The sequence below is a fragment of the Ipomoea nil genome, unplaced genomic scaffold (assembly GCF_001879475.1).
Source record: "Ipomoea nil cultivar Tokyo-kokei standard unplaced genomic scaffold, Asagao_1.1 scaffold1576, whole genome shotgun sequence".
Classification (NCBI taxonomy): Eukaryota; Viridiplantae; Streptophyta; class Magnoliopsida; order Solanales; family Convolvulaceae; genus Ipomoea; species Ipomoea nil.
Genome location: NW_017618004.1, coordinates 5,528,424 through 5,548,296, shown reverse-complemented (window position 1 = coordinate 5,548,296; position 19,873 = coordinate 5,528,424). Strand labels below are relative to the sequence as shown.

General features: G+C 34.4%; 1 protein-coding gene across 8 annotated transcripts; it reads left to right on the top strand.

Moving 5' to 3' along the window:
• Nucleotides 1-9,375: 9,375 nt before the first annotated feature.
• LOC109190431 (probable E3 ubiquitin-protein ligase HIP1) lies at nt 9,376-19,513 on the top strand. Of its 8 annotated transcripts, XM_019340909.1 has the most exons (9): nt 9,376-9,542; nt 10,522-10,615; nt 11,661-15,717; nt 16,416-16,541; nt 16,957-17,661; nt 17,772-18,178; nt 18,442-18,540; nt 18,630-18,761; nt 19,211-19,513. In XM_019340909.1, the coding sequence occupies exons 4-9, from the start codon at nt 16,445-16,447 to the stop codon at nt 19,352-19,354; spliced, it is 1,584 nt and encodes a 527-aa protein (XP_019196454.1). In that variant the 5' UTR covers nt 9,376-9,542; nt 10,522-10,615; nt 11,661-15,717; nt 16,416-16,444; the 3' UTR covers nt 19,355-19,513. The 8 variants fall into 8 exon arrangements, with proteins under 8 accessions (XP_019196454.1, XP_019196458.1, XP_019196456.1 ...); XM_019340913.1 differs by lacking the exon at nt 10,522-10,615; XM_019340911.1 differs by lacking the exon at nt 11,661-15,717 and having other exon boundaries at nt 16,439-16,541.
• Nucleotides 19,514-19,873: the final 360 nt, after the last annotated feature.

The window sequence follows — 19,873 nt, the reverse complement described above, 5'->3', positions numbered from 1 at the left end:
TACATGAGCACTCAGAACGAAAGGATTAAAAGACAAAACAAGGAGTTGTGGGAAAAACACGATGAAGAGATCAAGAGAAGAGATGATGAAGCTAGAGAAAGAGAAAGGATTAAGAATCTCATCAAAGATCTATCAAATATAACCAAAGACTCTCCTGATAATGTCACGTACAATGCAGCTTTCAAAGTGCATAAAGAGTCAGGCAAGAGTTATCAAGAAGGAATGAATTCGTTTGAACTGATCTCCTGGTAGAAGTCTGGAGTAGTGGATGGCAACAACATTCGAGAAGCCTACAACAATTACACAAGTCTAAACATCAAAGGAGGATATGAAGAGCTCGTCAGAAACAATTCAATCAGGACTTTCAGAGCAAGAATCAACGAGAAGATAGACTACGAGAGAACACAAAGAAGACAGGAAGAGAAGGACAATCAAGAAAGAAAGAAGGAAGCTCAGCAAAAGTTGAATCTTTTAGCAATGTAAGTTATCCTTTATTTTGATTTATTTTGACAGAGTTTTTGTAATGACTTTATCTGAATATCTATGAAACTCTCATTGTCACACATCTCGTGTCACTTGTCTGAGTTAAAAAGTCCTTGTCTTTATTTCTGCTGCTTCTTCGTAGAAAATACTTGTAAACTCTCGATAATGGCTGTGTTATTAATAGAATTATCCTTAAGGAGCACTTTCTCAGCCTTATAAGAAGAGTATAGGTTTTGGCATCATCAAAAAGGGGGAAATTGTTAGGAACATTGTATTAGGATTTTGATGATACCAATGTAATGTAAAAAGTAGACCCCTAACCCTTTCGTTTTTTATTGTATCGCTACTTTCGTTCTAGACGAAAGTTGCCATAACTCATATGTAATTCGTGTTAAGCTAGAACAAACACACGAAAGGAGTTATGAGTAGAAGATAGGCTGATCAAGACGAAAGAAGGCTCCACAGCAACGAAAGAAGGAGTTGTCATTAAGAAGACAGTTCTTTTCAACAAATATTCTTCTTCTCATCAACTAGAAGAATGTTCTACCTGTCTGATGTGACAACATCCTAGGACAATAAGGACCTCAACTCATGGGACACGCTATCCAAAGAGCATTTAATGAAGTTGTACTATCTCTGGAGCTAAAAGACAAAAGTCATCAGATCCTCCATACCTTCAAACGGCTACATAGTACAAACCCATTAATGAAGCATTAAATGCATGAGGCTCCATGGTCCTTGTCCAACAGATAAAAGGTTTAAAAAAATTCATTTCCCTCCAACGGATGAATTTTCATCACCTATATAAACCAACCTTCATCAACTAAGAAGGTGCTGGTTCATTTTATCACTCTACTTACTCTCTTGCAAAAAGGCTCTTAAAAGTGAACAAATCTCAAAGCTTTTTGTGAACCAGCTAGCTAAGGTGTTAAGGCATTTGAAGTAGATCATCCATCACTGCCCTACATCTTGTAAGAAGTCTTGCACATTTGAAGCAATCATCCCACACCTACAAGACTTCACAGTTGGAGGAATCAAGAAATACTTTCTCACCAACCTCAACTTAGAAGAAGAAGTTGATAGAGGCGGAGTAAACTCTCGGAGTTGAAAAAAAACCTTCAAAGGCTGTCCGGCTTAGTGATCAAGGAAGTCTTTGTGTAATTGTACTAAAAAGTGTTAGTGCAATCCTTCCAGCAGTTGTGGAAGAAGAGTGGAAGTAGGCAAAGTTTGGCCGAACCACTATAAAATCTCGTCTCTCTCCTCTCTTTACTTCCTGCTTTAGTTTACTGCTTGCATATCATCCTTTTCATCACTCATTTTATCCTTTCATCAAAGCTCGTGCAACCCTCTTTTAATAACCTTTCCGCTGTGCTTATCTTACTCAAAAGTGTTGTCAGGGTTTTTCTTTTAAAGAATCTAAAGAAAAACGAGAGTCTATTCACCCCCCCCCCCCCCCCCTCTAGACTCACCATACATTTTATCGGGACCAACATTCTTGATGATACATTTAATTATTTCCCAAATCTAATTGGTGCAAAGTGCAAACCATACTTAATTAGCTTGCCCTAATTCATAGCTATCTTAATTGAGAAAAGAAAAGGAGATGCTGATAGGCAGCTAGCTAGGGTTTGGAGACAACAACATAAATATATATACACATCGCCATCCATTTGGGTGTTCAGAGACAAGTGCCTAGAAAATGGTGCTAGGAAGTGGGAATGTTTTAGTTTTCCATAGAAGAGGAAAATGGTAAGCGAAAGAAATGAGATCACAGAGAGAATTTATATATAAATGCTTAGAAAAAGAGAAGATTTTATCGTGTAGGGTTTTGGAAGGAACGACTATGGGAATCCTGCCCATCACTTCTCTGAAACACATACTCTCTCTCTCTATCTCTCTCTCTCTCTATATATATATTATAATTTATAAATATAACCTACTGTACGTACTGCTCCAGTGACATTTTATTATATTTTCTTGAATTCCGTTTGGACCGTTAGTTTCGGTAAATGAATTTTTAGACATTTTTTTTTTTCGATACCCATATATAGTATTAATAAAGTGAAGAGTGACACAAGCTTAAATATAGAAATTATTGTGTTGATAATTAGAGAAGTGCCACAATTATTATTTATATTGTAAACATGAACAAAAGAAAATTAAATACCAATCAATATCCTTAGTTCTATGTATACTCTTCCCCTATCTCTATTGTCTGTCTCTCTTAATTACAATTAACCTCGGTTCTGATCTTCTGTTTCCATTTTCTTTACGATATGAACATACATTCATTTAAAGTAATAGCTACATTAACATGAAATGATATTGGATTTTGAATTGGAATATAATGAACCAAAAATGATCGAGATGGTCAGTACGTACGACACAATATAATGCAAGTTTGGCATTTTGCTTGTTTTACAAGATCGAGTGTTGGTATATACATACCCCCCATGCCATTACCCTAGCTGCGCTAGCAGTGACATATCAATTTTCATGGCCTGCATGGATCGACCATCCATCTGCAAAAATGTCTCTTAGCTTCTACACGGAAAAACCTTCATTACACTCCGCGTGCGAACACACACACACATATATATATATAGAGTAAGGTTCAAGTGCGGCGATGTCCTTAGGTGCAGCGGTGCGACATCACCAATAGTTCAACAAATTAAATATACACCATCAACGTTAGGAAAATGCACAACAAAAACACACATAAATTATGTACGCATCACCAAAAACACACCATTAGGTGTGAGTAAAAACACCATACAGTGTTCGAAAATACACCATTGGAGGTGGTGAGTTATATGGTATATTTTTTTTTTAGGTCTGTTGCTTATTTTTTGGTGTTTTTTTGCATTTCATTGTGGTGTGTTTCCCTTACACTGTTGGTGCATGTTATTAACACTGTTGGTGTGTTCTGAAATTATGCCGCACGGGAAAAACCCCGCCGCATTTGAACTTTCTTATTTATATATATATATATATATATATATATATATATATATATATATATAGAGAGAGAGGCGAGTTCAGGTGCGGCGGTGCGGCATCACCAATAGTTCAACAAATATACACTATCAACGTTAGGAAAATAAACCGCAAAAAACAGAGGAAAATTAGGTACGCATCACCAAACACACACCATTAGGAGTGAGTAAAAACACCATACACTGTTCGAAAATACATCATTGGAGGTGGTGAGATATATGGTGTATTTTTTTGGGTCTGTTGTGTATTTTTTGATGTTTTATTGCATTTCATTGTGGTGTGTTTTTCTTACACTGTTGGTGCATATTGTTAACACTGTTGGTGTATTCTGAAATTTCGCCGCACCGCCGCAAGGGAAGACCCCACCGCATTTGAACTTATATATATATATATATATATATATATATATATATATATATATATATATATATATATATATATATATTGGTTCAAATGAGAACATGGATTTCCGTACGGTCGGTGCGGATTGCACCATTAGATATACATAAATGCACCACACAGTGTTAAAAATGCACCAGAATGAAATGTCACAAAATACACCACATAACAGAAATAATACACCACCATAATGGTATATTTTCAAACACTTTATAATGTATTTATACCAATCTAATAATATATGATCGCACGAAACGTACTGTTCACATAGGAACCTCACTCTATATATATTACTAATGGTTTAAAAATGAGGGAAGGAATAGTATAAAACAGGAGAGAGTGCAGGACAACAAAATGGGATTGCTTGTCCCGGGTGGAGATGTTTAATTGGTTTATGGGCCTGCTTGCTTCAACCTAGGGCTAGGAGTAATAATAATCATGGGAGGCGTGGGAAGGAAACTCAATTCACTCTTATTCTTCTCAAAATTCACTCTTATTCTGCCTATACTTCTACTAATCTATATATGCACGTACGATATATAATGCGTGATCAAAAAGGGATACACATTAATCTTCGATGTTAAAATTGTGATTATTATAAGTATGTATAAGAAATTATATTTTCATTATAGCCGTATGAGAAATCATTGTAGGGTGTAATGGATTAATAACACTTACAATAATAATAGGTAAAGGGAGTGAAGATAATTTCATCCGCAAAATATCCAATACATAACATTTTATACATAATGTACAAGACTGTTAACATTTAAAAAAAAAAAAAAAAAAGACATAAATGATAAATATAAGTATATAACCACCATTCACATCACATCACATGTAAAGTTTTTAGATAAGCAAATAATGCTAATTGAGCTTCCATGGTTTCTAATTGAGAGTTAGATGGTTAACTAATACGTAGTAATAAGCAAATTTTTTTTTAATATGAAAATGCAATATTATTGTATTTAGCGATGAAAAATTACCATGTATTTACCCATGAATGTGGATAAGTAAATGTTGTGAGTCTCTTCCAACTTAACCAAAGATCTTGAGTTAATCTTAGTGTGTGAGGTCTTAGTAATTTAGTATATATTGGCTGAGAAAATTCGTAATTTGACCAAAAAAGAAAAAAAATAAAAAGAAAAAGGAATAAGGGTCAAATAGGTCATTGAACTGCACACAATAATGCAATTTTACCACTGAACTTAAAAAACCAACAATTAAGTCCCTAAACTAATCAATTTCAAACAATTTTTTTCAATTTGAAAGTTTCTAACAGGTCATCCTCCCCAATTAATTATTTTTTAAAAAATAAATTTTAAAAATTAATTATTTTTAAATTTAAAAAAAAAAAAAAAAACTGGACTACGGCCGGAGACGGTCGTCCCCGGCCGGAGTCCCCTTTTTTTTTTTAATTTAAATAATTAATTGTTAAAATTTATTTTTAAAAAATAATTAATTTGGAAGACCTGTTGACCTGTTAGAAACCTTCAAATTGAAAAAATGTTTGAAATTGGTTAGTTTAGGGACCTAATCGTTGTTTTTTTAAGTTCAGTGGCCTAATTGAATTATGCTGTGCAGTTCAATGGCCTATTTGACCCTTATTCCAAAGAAAAATTACTCCTTATTTAACACACACACACACACACACACACACACACACACACACACACACACACACACACACACACACACACACACATATATATATATATATATATATATATATATATATATATATATATATATATATATATATATATATTCACAAGCTACAATAAATTGACTCTTCTAGTTTATGTGTGTCTGCATTACTATATAATACAAAAGAGTAAATCTTAGTGGAAAGAGTTTGTTATCTTTAGGAGAAAACCTCATGTTCAATTGATCAGATAATTAGATTGATAATTATAAAGTTCTAAGTTATCAAGTCCAACTCTATCAGCCGTTCATTATATTAGTAATAATTTGTTGTTTTTCTTTCTCTTTTTGGGAGCGTTATGCCATGGAACCGAGTTCACCATTCATGGTGAACACGGTTCCAACGGTGTTAGTACACCGTTATCTTTTTTTTTTTTTTCTTAATTAATTGCGTCACTTTTCTTCTTCATTTTCACATTTTGCGATTTCACTTTAATTTGAGGTGAACAATGATTTCGGACATTCATAAATTATGAATTCATGCCTGCACATTCACTTTGGAACCATGCCTACACATTCCCGTCCGAAATCACGGACATTCATAAATTATGAATCCATGCATGCACATTCACTTTGGAACCATGCCTACACATTCACTTTGGAACCATGAGATTATGAATTTTCTGTTATAAGATTATGAATTTTCTGTTATGAGATTATGAATTTTCTGTTATGAGATTATGAATTTTCTGTTATGCGATTATGAATTCTGTTATGCGATTATGAATTTTCTGTTATGCGATTATGAATTTTATGAAAATTCATAATCTCATAACAGAAAATTCATAATTTGATCAACGCGCGTCGTTAACTCCACATCCGTGATTTTTTTTTTTTTTGCCTAAAAACGACATCGTTTGGCCTTGTATTCACCATTCACGGTGAACACGTTTCCAGGGCATAATTTGCCCTCTTTTTGTGTGTGTGTGTGTGTGTTTTTTTTTTTTTTTTGCATTCAGGCATTCAGCGGAGCCCATCACTAATTTATGACCCATTGGTCAATTCTTTCTAGCCATAGCCTGCATCATATGAGTTGGCAAGTCTTGTTGGTCGACCCACAAGCTAGTTTTTTAAAAAATCAACGAAATTTAATTTGAATGATCATTAATAAAAATAAACACTTGAGCATATGACATCTAAATTAAAAACAAAAATATAGGTTTAAAAATCTAAAAACGTACAAAAGAAAAATCATATGTCATGGTCCCTGCATTAAAAAAAATAATAATAACAATTATAAGTTCGCGAGACAAAATGCAAAGATTATGAGACTCACCTCTTTACATGTAAAAAAATTTCAATGTTAATATATCTTGTGAAACAATTAAATGTTGGTTGGCAAATCTAGCCCTCGTTGACATTGTACAATCGTTATGGTGGGCAGGGACGGAGGTAAGTGTATGCTTAGGGGGGCCTTGGGCCCCCCTCCCCCACCCAAAATTTTTTTAATATTATATATGTATTAAATTTTTTTTTAAAAATATTATATAGAATTTTAAAATTTTGTTGTTTTTTCAAAATATTTGGCCCCCCTCCACTTAATTAATGTTACAGGTAAAGTTATAAATTTTTTCATCTTCTCAACTTTTTCAGTTCTCTCCTATTTCAAATTATGTATTCCATATATTGTTGACTCACATTCAAATTAAATTTCATTTAACCTACTTACTAGTTTCTCTGCCTAGAACCATGCATATATGCGGCATATACGTTATAATAAGATAATTTGTCATTAACAAAATCTATGCATATTTTTCAAGTTAATTTTTATTTTTTATTTTTATTTATAACTACTTGTTTGGTTAATTTTTGTTTCATATTCTATTGTTTATCTTAAATAATTGTTTTGTTTGATTCTAAATCATGGATATCAAGTGCATTTGTTTGGTTAATTATGTAAATTTGTGGTTGTGTGATAAATTTTGTATTTAATTTAAAATGCATAATAATGTAACAATTGTGTAGTATATGTATTTGAGAAAACAATTGCTATTATGTTATGTTGTGAAGAGGGGTTTTCAAGAAATAATCAATAGTCTTTTAAAACATGCGTGAATGTTTTCATTCTTTCAACCGTACAAAGTAATGTGCATTGAAAAGCATATTGCAAAATAATTTAATATAGATTCAATTATAAATAATTTATTCTAAACTTTATTGAATTTGTAATGTAATGATTATTTTGAGATATGTTAACGGGATATCAATGTATTTGATTTAGTACTTCAATCGTAGTTTGGCCCCCCGCACTGTTCCGTCCTGGCTCCGTCCCTGATGGTGGGCACGGTTCCAAACGACGCCGTTTTCATGTGGTTGAATAACGGTGCCGTTAGTAGCACCGTTATCCTCCATAATGTGAATATAGATCTATGCACTTGTGACTACAGAGTCTATATGGTAGATTTATAATTTCTATATTGTAGATTCATAAATTCTAAACTGTAGATTCATAATTTCTATATCGTAGATTCATAATCTAAATATAGTAGATTCATAATTTCTATACTGCAGGTTCATAATTTCTAAACTGTATAGTTATCAAATTATGAACATATAGTTCTGTGATTTGTGAATACAGAGTTCAACAATTGAGAATATAAACATCGAAAATTATGAACATATATTTATAAAATTATGAGCATATAGCTCTATCACATGTTCACAAACTTAATACTGTAGATTTATAATTTCTATACTGTAGATTCATAATTTAACTACAATATATTCATAATTTCTAAACTATAGACTCATAATTTAAATACAGTAGATTCATAATTTCTATACAGTAGATTCATAATTTCTATACTGCAGATTCATAATATATGTACTGTAGATTCATAATTTCTAAACTGTATAGTTATAAAATTATGAACATATCCTCCTGTAATTGTCAATATAGATGTTTAAGCTCACCAAAACACACATTCAAAACACACACATCAATAAATCTTAATGCCAACACCAAATTCATCGCAATAACAGACATAAATATAAATTCGAATTCAAATTTTAAGCTCATAAATCGCAAAAACCAGAAAAATCACATAGATCAAATGCAAAAATCGAAAAAATCGAATGCAAAAAACTTGGAATCGTAGACAATCCATCAACGTTTAAATCTCCCTGATCTTTTGCCTCCTTCATCGGCGAATTCAATATTCGAAATCAAAAGAACAATGCGATTGAGAATGCGAAGAAACTCACGAAGACAGAAGATTGAGAATGTAATTGCAAAGAGAGAAATGCCGTTAACGGCAAGTGAAAAACAAATTATTATTTTAATTAGAACGACATCATTTTCAACGAAAACAACGCCGTTGTGGAACTGTGCCACGGTTCCACAGCATAATTTGCCGACATTGTACTCCTATTATTACCATGGTTGCAGTAGGCGCTAATCGAGCGGTAGAATAACACCTAGGCGGCTAACTTTAAAAAAAAAAAAAGTGCACATGTATATGTATGTCATTATATATATAATGAAAAAAAAATTGTTAGACCGACTCGTCCAAGTAAACTCAGCTAACTTGATCGAATTGAACGAGTTAATTCGGACAAATTCGATCAAGTTAGGCGCCTAAGCAACCGGCCGTCTAGGGGGCAATTCACCTCGGCCAATTTTTGCAACAATGATTATTACTCACATGTGGGAGTAAATATGATTATCAAAATTACGAAGGGACTCCCTCTAATTATCGAAAATTTAGAAGGGTATTAGTGGAATTCACTCCTGAAAAGGTTAAATTATTATTGTTATTTTAAAAACCTTTTGGTGTTAAAGCCCAAATAGAATTATAGAAATCCACAATTTCATACCCACAAGCTTTCCCATTTCCATATATGATTACGACATAATTTCCACCTCCACCGTCCACACGTTCTATAGGCGATTCTCCAACCGTCCGATCCTTTGACCATCTCGCCGGAGTCAATCCTTAATCGCCGTCGTTGCTGTATCGGTACTTCCCTCATCGCTTTTTCTCTCTGATAACATCTCCGAAGTCCGATCATACAATTCCGTCGGCATTTAAGTTTTGTCCTTGAAACTATTTCTTCGTTTTATTTTTTTTCTTTAAGTTATTATTATTGTTTTTGTTGTTATTATCATCACTCGTGTTTTAGTTGATCATTGTTGTTCAGAGCATGGATAATTTCTGTCCGGAGAATAGATTACGTTGTTAGCTTCCTCATCACACCATCGCCTGTGCTATATAAATGTATTTATTAAAGCAGGTGCGCTGTGAATGAACAGGATGATCTTAGTGAACGTAAAAATCAAAATGGAATTGCCATAAGAAACTGCGAAAACTGAGAAATAATCCACTAGGCTATTTTCAGATGAGTTTGTGAAAAAATATTAATTAATGCTCACGTTGTTATTCTGGATATGGAAGATTTCAAATTCACATAAAACTTTGTGTTTCACCATATTGGCATGGTGGCATGTTGAAGTTGGAGATGTATGCAACCTTACATCATGTTTATGTTGCTTCTATGATTTGTTCTTTCTTTTCCTTGGAAACTATGGAGTGTGAATGCCCTTGCCCCTGGCCCTATTGAGTTTTATTGAGGAGGTTAAAAGGATACAAGAACTTAAAACATTAATAAAAACAGGTCAAACTGTCATGCAGTTAATAATGTTGTTGACTATGTATGGAGTTCATGTGTTCTATATATGTTATTCCATATCTAGCATTTTGAGTGTTTTTGTTATACCTGTTGCATATGTTGAATCGGTAGTCTGTAGAGACCTGAAAGGGCCAGCCATTATCAGTTTTCCAGTTAAATGCCCAGTCTGATTTTAAAAGCCTTGTCCATTACAATTTGCATGTCTAGTAAAACTTCCTTCACAAGTAGTTCAGATTGTATTGTTGCTCATCTCTTTGTTGCTGGTATAATGACTTTACCTGGACTAATTCTTCATGAAATCTAATACAGGGAAGAAGCATTTCAGTTGACACAGTAGGGTGGAAGGTTGGGTGGCTTTCTTGAACAGTTTGAAAGACATTGTTGCAAGGGAAAAGAAGTTGAGGTAGAGTAACTTTTCAGTCAAGAATCTAAGATTTAAGAATTCTGATGCAAATCTTAAGGGTTTCACAGTTGTTAAATCTTCAATATTGCTTTTAAATTGCTATTTTATTGTTCTGACCAAATGATATGTTCGGTTTTCTCTGGAAAGTATTGCAGGTTCTCAGGTGACCACTCAGTGGCCAAATTTATAACGTGTTGTATTGCACTATTGCCTGTCACTGACATTGACTTCAAATTCTAGTCATAATATGGAGTTCCTCAAATTTTAGTTTTGCTCTACTTTAGCAGGGGAAGCATGTCTAAACTTGTGCCTGGGAGGGAAGATGTTTGCTAAATATAAACATATAAATCTTTACAGAATAATACCATTTGCATTTGAGGAGTAACCTGAATATTCCTTTTGCAGCTTATAGGATCTAGATCCTTTATGATTAAAAAACTTAAGATGCTAGTGCTTGTTGGTTTCATGGGTTTACCCCTTAAAAGGAAGTACAATTACATGTGGAAACATATCTGCTCATGAATTACCTGAATTTTCCCACCCTTATTGAGCACTATCCTTAATGTTCACTGTATAGCTCTTGTTAAAGCCATTCTGCTTTATATGGTAGCTGAGACCAATTGCGATTCAGGTCTGTCAACATTTTCATCACATATATGAGTAATTTTTTAGACATATAAACATCAGTGGCTTCGAGTGCTGCTTATAATATCTATTGGTACAAAGTACAAACTGTTGATTAATTAGTGGCTTAGTGCTTAGAGGGCTTCCTCAGCTCTCTATCTCCTTCCTTTATTTTCCTCTCTTTCTTGTGCTTCCTTAATCGACTTTTCCTACTCTCTTCAGTGCATACCACCTTTTCTTTGGGGTGGGTTTTACCTTTTAAAGGCAAATTAAAATAGGCAATCTATGAGTTGGAAATTTCATAATGTTCTTTACTTTCTTATTCTGGCAGCAAGCCAGCAACCTATGAGAGCCTCAATGGGTAGCTAGCAGCCTATTCTCTTCCGGTTAATTTAAATTTATAAATGGTATTGCATTGCAGGCACCTTTTTTGTTACCCTGAGCAACAGAGCAAGGATTTTCATTTTGGACTAAATTCCAATCAAGATCCATTATGAACTACTACAGTTTTGTGATAAAAGTAACCTTTGTCCTGGTCCATGGGTGACTAGTTACAGGGAGGAAATTTAAGGAACCCTAGAGATATAGCTGTTCTGTTTACCGGATACCTGTAGGAAAATTTTGGAATTCATGAAGAGTATTGAAGACTATGTTCCATCAAAAGAGAATTCTATGATATCTTCAAGCAAACATTTCATTTTTATAATCAGGGATCTAGAAATATATCCTTTGTGGTGGTACTGTTGGCAAGTCTTTTGCATCTATTTAGGTGCACATTTAGAACAGAACACAGAGATAAGAATCAATGATTATGATCATTGTATTGCTAGATAGTTGGCCCCGCCAATGATTAATTATGCTACTCTCTCCCATTGTAGCACATTGGGCATCCTTTCAGGGAATCCCTGAGTTTAATGAATGCATAGGCAAGATGTGGGTCGTATATTTCTGGAGTTGCTTTGTCATCCTCTTTACTTTGGTAGTGGATTTCTAAGGATTTGAGGTGGAATGCCTTTTTGCTAAGTTCCAACAAGGCATCTCTCATTCTTCTTGATGCTTGAGCATGGAATGTGCCCTTTTTGGTGTATTATATCAAACTTAGCTGTCCCAAGTGATACTCCTCCGTTTCAGATTCATCCTGAATCCTGTGAATATCCTGGATGGTGTGAGCTCCTGACTGAAAGATGTTTGTAACTGATTGCCGCAATGATTAATTGCCTGAATGCTGGCTTAAAATATTGGAAGTCCTGAAAATAATGAGTGAAGTCTGGGTTTACTTTTTACTTGGCTATGCTATGAACAGCAGAAAATTGATAATCATATTGCTTTTCATTTATTGAGTTGGAGGGCTTGCAGTTAAAAGTTGCTTTTAGGCCCTGGGCTATGGGAAGAAGTGGCAAAGAGAATTTCAAGCAGGACCTAGATTATAGTTCTTAATATATTTGTGGCATACTCCAGTTTTGCTATCAGAAGCATCAGTTTGCCTCAGTGTTTTCACCATTGTTCCTAAGGACTTCAGATTGCGCCTGGAATTGTTTCCCCAGGACTGTACATAAAATGCTTATTCATTTTAGACAATTACTTCATGGAAGAATGACCATACTTTTACCGTTATGAGGGCCCCTTTTGCAAGATTTTTATTGGGATTTTGTGGCTCTGGTTATCCTTCTACCATTTGTTATGTACAATATAATACATTTGTATTGACACATCTTTGTTACCAAAAGAGGACTTGTTAACTATCTTGTGCTAAATCCATATTGTATTCATTAAGGTCTCTGATTTACTCTAAACTTCTAAATTCTAATGTAAAGATGTCCTTGCTTATTGTGTCACAGAATGCCTTGTACTTGTAAAACACTATTCTGTCCCTTCTATGGATCTATGTTGGTATAAGAATTATGGTACCTCTTTGGCTTACTATCTGGTCTGCTGAATCAGTTCTCATTGATCTCACTGTTTTTAGTCAGATGTGGTAACTCATGAGATAGTTATTCAAGAAACTTTCGTTCAATTAGTTTGTCTGCTTTAGGAAACTCCCTGTCAATAAAGTAACAATTTGTTCATGTTTAGATCAATTTTCACCATCATTTTTTGTTTGGAATTGGAGTTGAACAAGATTCCCACAATATAAATGCATATTGCAATTCATATTAATTTAAATTGTTCGGTGTGATTTTAGCTGTTTAATTACTTCATGTTAAATCTATAATTTTTAGATGTTATACATTGCACACAGACTTAATGAAAGAAAAGTTAAAAGTTAGCCTGCACTGGGAGATGGTGAATAGCAAGGCTTTAGATCAACATCAATCGCCTAACTTCCTTCCTGCAACTCTGTGTCTTGTGTTCTAAATATCCAGGATTCTAGCAAGATCTCTATATTTTGGAACTTATTTTTAATATACCATTGACAAATATTTACTATGTGATTGCCATGAATTTCTTTCATTTTGTTCCTGCAAGTTATAGAGAATGATTATGTACATTATCCTCAGACTTTGAGTTGGTCAGCAACACTTGTTGGAGATTTCTGGCTTATATTTTCTCCCCTTTTATAGTCTTCTTTCAGAATCTCGTTTACCCCTCCATGCAGTTTCAGCCAAATAAAAGTAATTAGATCAGCAGTTGACCTGGGGTAGTAGCACTGTGTTTTTCCCTTGAAAGAAGTTAATTTTTTTTTCTTTTTCTTCTTCTTTTTTGTGCTGTAGTGATCCAGCGGTAAGACACTGAATTTTTTTTTTCCCAGTATTTGAAGATTATATATGAGCTTAGGCAGTATTTTCAATTTTTTTGTGTCTTAAGTTAGTGTCAATGTGTCTTTTAGCCTCATTTTATGAATAACTACAAGATTGCTTCACCCGTCAGTATTTTCTTCTCATTCTCTTCTCTCTATTGAGTAGGACACATGAAGGTATCTTTTCAAGACTACGTGTAGCATTAACTTGTCCTACATCCCATATATTATTGGTTGTTCATTTAACATTTGGATCTGTTGCTGGTTTGAAACATTTACCAATTGCAAGGGAGTTTTGGAATTTCAAGTGGTGCAATGTTAATTGATGTGCAGATCTGCATAAAGTCTGTTGATGAATTTTAATGTTTGAATTATCTGCAGCTTGTCATTTCCTTGATTTTTGGTGTGTGAACCTTAGGTTAGAGAAGTGTAGGAACCTTTGCATTCTCTCAGTCAATATTTTCCTCTATATGGCTCTTGGTGACATGTAGTGGTGCTAGCCCAATAAGTGTCTGAGTGTCTACTTGTCCAACTAGCCTTTCTATTTATTATTTTGTTATTATTATTAAGTTCAATTCTATTTTCTGCAATCAGATTTATATTTTCTAATTTCTATTCACTCCTTTGTTTGATATATATCTTTCTCTTCACCTTCAGTTATTTTGATTGCACACTATTTAAACTAGAGGATTCTACCATACCAATGGCAAATTTCTTTTAATTTCTCTTCAGCATAAACCTTTTCAGTCACTTTTTTTTTTTTTTTAATGTTTTATGTGCTCTTGCCTCTTAGGCATGAATTCCCTTCGTCATCTTGGCATTGGTGAAACCTCTTCTAGCCTTTTATTTTCAAATTTTCTTTGTTATTGAATGAATAAACATGAGTATTGAGATTGTATGTTACAAAATTCACATGTATTAAATGTGTTTTTTTTTTTTTTTTTTTTTATTATCTGTAACTGCTGAAGGAAATCAGGCAATCTGACATTGTAGGCTTCATTTGGTACATTTTTTTATGTTACTTTGTGGAGTTTCAAATAAAACATGCTTTTTGCATTTCTGCTAGTTTAAGAATCCTGTGTTGTCTTTCAATTGCAACTTGATTAATTATCTACTGTTTGTTGGGGGTTGGTACTGTTTCTCATTATTGAGAGTCTGGCACCCTTACATGTTCATGGAAAGGATAATCCTTTTTTTATTCAACAGATTAAATTTTCCAATCTCATGCATGTGTAAATTGTATGATTTATCTGACCTGAAAGTTCTTTTGGTGTATTCTTCATTAATTTGTGGAGAATGCTCTTTCATTCCTCTTTTAAGAACTTTTGGTGGGACCCCATGGAGCCAAGGTTCTTTGGTTGCTAATTGGAGATAAGCTTCTGTAGAATATCCTGTGATTTTGTTAATTGGATATGTTATTGAATGTGGGTTGCACCACTCAGCTTACCTAGTTACCTGCTAGGTAGAGCTATCATCTAAGTCCTACTCATGATTTTGAATGCTTGCCTCCTGTTTGAATGGTCACAAGTCATGATGATCTTGAAGTCTAAATGGGTTGCTTGTTTCTATAGTATATCACAAATTTATCTTCAATGCCAGAAAGTCTCTATGAAAGCCAACTATAACCAGAAAGCTATAGTCTTTATGTATGTAGAGCAGGTTAAGTTAATCAGTTTGGAAATTTGACTCTGATTGCAGGGGGGGTGGTCCGGGAGGATGTAGATTTCCTTTCATCCTAGCTGTAAGAAAATCATCTGCTGATTCACTTTCAGTCATCTGTATTAGTTTCATTCTGCTTAATTTTTGTACCACTGCTCTTTCTAATAGAGGTAATAGTTGCTGAACTGTTGTTTCTTGCCTGTAGTTGAAAATTTATCTCCTAGTGATCCAAGCAGATTGTTGGATTTGAATGGCAGTTTGATCTCCAAGATGCTTAGCCATCAGTTTAGACATTTACTGAAGATCCTTAGAAATACACACCACTGGTTCATTTATTTTGATAGGTTTGTCAAATTACTAAAATATGTGCTGATTAGCATGGCTAAAGACTTGGATGAATAGCATATGGAAAGTGAAATGGGAAAATCTAAAAATCTAAAAAAGTCGGTAAATCTCAAGTATCCTTTGAATCATGATAATGATCTCCAGATAATGGAAACATTAACCATTTTCTTAGACACTATATTCTGTGTCCATCACAACATTTTGAGTATGTTTGGTTTTTTTTTTTTTTTTTTTTTCCTGCACAAGTATTTCACAAGGAGATGGCTGGTATTTTTGTATAAATGTTGAAGCACGAGTTTTTACATGTATTATTATTTTTATTTATCTATACTTTCATCTTCTGATGTACGCTTGCTGATGCAAACTAAATTGGATTATGTTAGCCTCGTGTGCCTACAATCATTCTTAATTGTTCTTCCTTTCTTTTCATGCCAGGTTTGTTAACTTGCTTCTTGTAGGAAGCAATGGAGCATAGACAACCTACAAATTCATTCAGTTCATTTGGAAATGGCCAGAGTCATAATCAAAATTATATTTCAGAGCAACCTTTTACTGCCACAGGTACTGATATCTTGATTATGTGTTAATGTGTTATTCAGTGAATACATAGAAGTGGCTGAAGAAAAGAACATGATGTTTTGCAGGTTCTATTTATGCTTCTGTAGACAGTATGATTATACTCCTATCTATTACATTTGACATTGCTTATGGATCTTAAAGAATTTGTTGCCATGTTATTTTTGAAGTAAATTCATTGCAACTTGAATTATTAAAGGAATTAAATTGTTAACTACTAATCTGCAAAAAAGAAAGGCTTTAACTGACAAGTAGTATCACATAGATGGAGATAGAGTGTAACTAATAACTCTCAATTTTTAAAGATTCCTGCTGGGGGATTGGTTGTTTTCAGAAAAAGAAACTTAACCAGGAGAACCTTTGTTACCACCTTGACACACTTCCCAAGATCTCATTTCAGGAAGAATTGCTGCTTTAGGTGGCTCTTTTGTCCATCCTGGACCTGGAGATGTCCTGGCAAGCAGTGAAGACCAACACTGGAATTCCAGAGGCAGAGTACATCAATATCATTATTCAAGTTCTAGCATGGAAGCAGCTCATTTTCCCCCACAGATTTCAGGCCCTCCCTATGTGCCTTTTCCACAATCATCGGTTGCTGGCAACTTATGTATCCCTGGGAGTAGTAATGGCTTGCACTCTAGGCACTATGACAGATTAACTGATGAATTTGACGGTAATCTTGCTGATCATCCACAATGCATCCAAAGTGGACGGTTCAAAAGGAAAAGATCCTGCATTTCTGGACACTGTGAGAGAGGCAGCAGTAGCAGATTTTATGATGTTGGAAGCTCCTCCAGATCTCCTGGGATGTTGAGACCAATTCCAGAAAATGAGAACATCCCTTCAAATCACACAGTCTTTCCCCATAGAAGTAGTAGCATCTCTATTAATGCTGATGAATCATGGAGGAATGTAAGAAGTCGGTATAGGTGTGACTCGGGACACGATGCAGATAGAAGCCATATGCCGAATTACACTTCTATTCAGTATCAATCTACAACCCATCCAACAAATTACTCAGGCATCGGCAATACCAGAAGTCTTACAGTTGGTTCGAGCACTGGAGATTTGAATTCAGTCACATATGGAAGGAATTCTCATCCAGGTTGGTTAGATGTCTTTCAGCTAGCACTCTCTCTCTCTCACACACAATGTCCCCCAATCCCCCCCAAAAAAATTGAAATAATTGTACTCAGAACTTATTCACAACCACAGATTCTGGTGACTCAACTCATGAGACAAATCCATCATATTTTGGAGGAGGTGCTGCTGACGTTAGTGCACACTATGGTGGTGGCTTTTCAAGTGGAAATTTTAATTCATCTTCACATTATGTTCTTCCGGGGTTTGCTCAGGATGCAAGGGGAAGCCACACTAATTACTCTGGAAGAATATTACCCCCGAATGGTAATAATTTGAGCCACCCACAGCTAGGCTATGCTGCAGCTTCCACTGAAAATGGCATGCATTCTTCTGCTGAAATGTTTTCCTTCAGACACACGAGGGCACTTGCTGTTGAAGGGCGGCACAATCGCTCTCAGCATGGAAGATTTGGTGTTACTGATGAGAGATTCCGTTCACTTTCTAGTCTGGCGGATGCTCATGATAGAATGAGATCTGAGGTGTGTAATTGTGCTAAATTTAGTATAATTTCAGTTATTTATCATACTCTGAACGTATTTTACACATGTCCATACATTAAAATCTATGCCATTTTATTGCTTCTTTTCATATTTAACTGGGGTAAAAGTATAGGACTCATTGACCTTACAATTGTCTTTTTGGTGGCTTTTCTTGACGAAGTGCTGTTTGAGCAAAAGTTTGGATCATTGTACGAAGAAGCTGTTACTAAATCTTTTGTTGACCAGATTTTTTCTTGATGCAGCCATACATGTTTGAACAACAATCCTTTTCTGATGGTCCCCGAAGTTTGTTTGATGAGTATGTAGGCATGAGGCTAGATGTCGACAGCATGAGTTATGAGGTGATTAGCAAAACTGTAATGCATTTGATATATATGCAGGTTTTCCTCATTTACATCATTCTTATATTTTCTTATTACTCCCTGTCCAGGAACTGCTTGCCCTAGGAGAAAGAATAGGGAGTGTGAATACAGGCTTATCTGAAGATATGATTTCCAAGTGCATCAAAGCAAAAGCCTTTGGTTCATCTAACGGCGAGGACGAAAGATGTGTCATTTGCCTTGTAAGACTCTGCAAACTTGCTAACTTCTAGTATACCCCTCTGTATGCATGAACACGAGGGTTTTTTAGACCTTTACAATCATCTTTATTGCATTTCACTGTTCATTCCAACATATATACCATTATACCAAGCACAGGAGTAAGAGAATAAAGAATTCATTCCAGTTGGTATCTAGTCCAGTCCATTCCATTCTTGAAATCTTGCATACCAAACACTGCATATGTGTTGCATTATAGGCTTTGGATGGATGGAATTTGTGGTTTAGCCTAGTGAGAGGGCAAAAATATATGGTTTTTATGAGTTTACTTGAACTCTCCACTTTTCCTTTCTCCATTTTCGAATTGGAGAAATGTAAAAATAAACGCATTTTCTTTGTTCTTTTCACCAGTTTTTTTTTTTTTTTTTTTTTCTCGTTAGTAAATCCTTTGCTTTATTGTTGTGGAATGCAGGAGGTTTACGAGAACAAGGATGAAATTGGGAGTCTGATGAAGTGTGGACATGATTACCATGTGAGTTGCATCAGCAAGTGGTTGTCAATGAAAAATGCGTGCCCAATTTGTAAATCTGCTGCTCTTATGGATGACAACAATTAGTGTTGTTCTTTGAGGATTTGATTTATTCTCATCTATCATGTAAATATTACAGTCCTAATTTTAATTTTTATGTAAATGGATATTTTTATTGTGCACAATGCACATTACAATCTAAAATCCGGGATCATGCATTCTAAATATGATGCATCTTTGATGATTTACATACATGGTGTATGGTTGTGGCTGCTTTCGTATCGTACGTACTATCATATTTGATTCGGATTGCTTGTTTGTTGTTCTATTTTTGCTATCCCATTATCATATTTAAGTTTTTTTTTATTTATTTTTTATCATAAGAAAGAATCACCTGTTGAGGAAAAATGAATTGTACATTATCCTAATATAAAGCATAATGTACAATTTATCCTCTTTTAATATATATAGTAGGATAGTAGGATACCAGGATTTCAATTCCCATTCTTGTTTATTACTCCCTTTGTTGCATTTTAATTTTAATAGTATAGTTCCATTAATAAGGAGTCGAGTTATTTAAAATCAAATTATTATTAATATACAGAA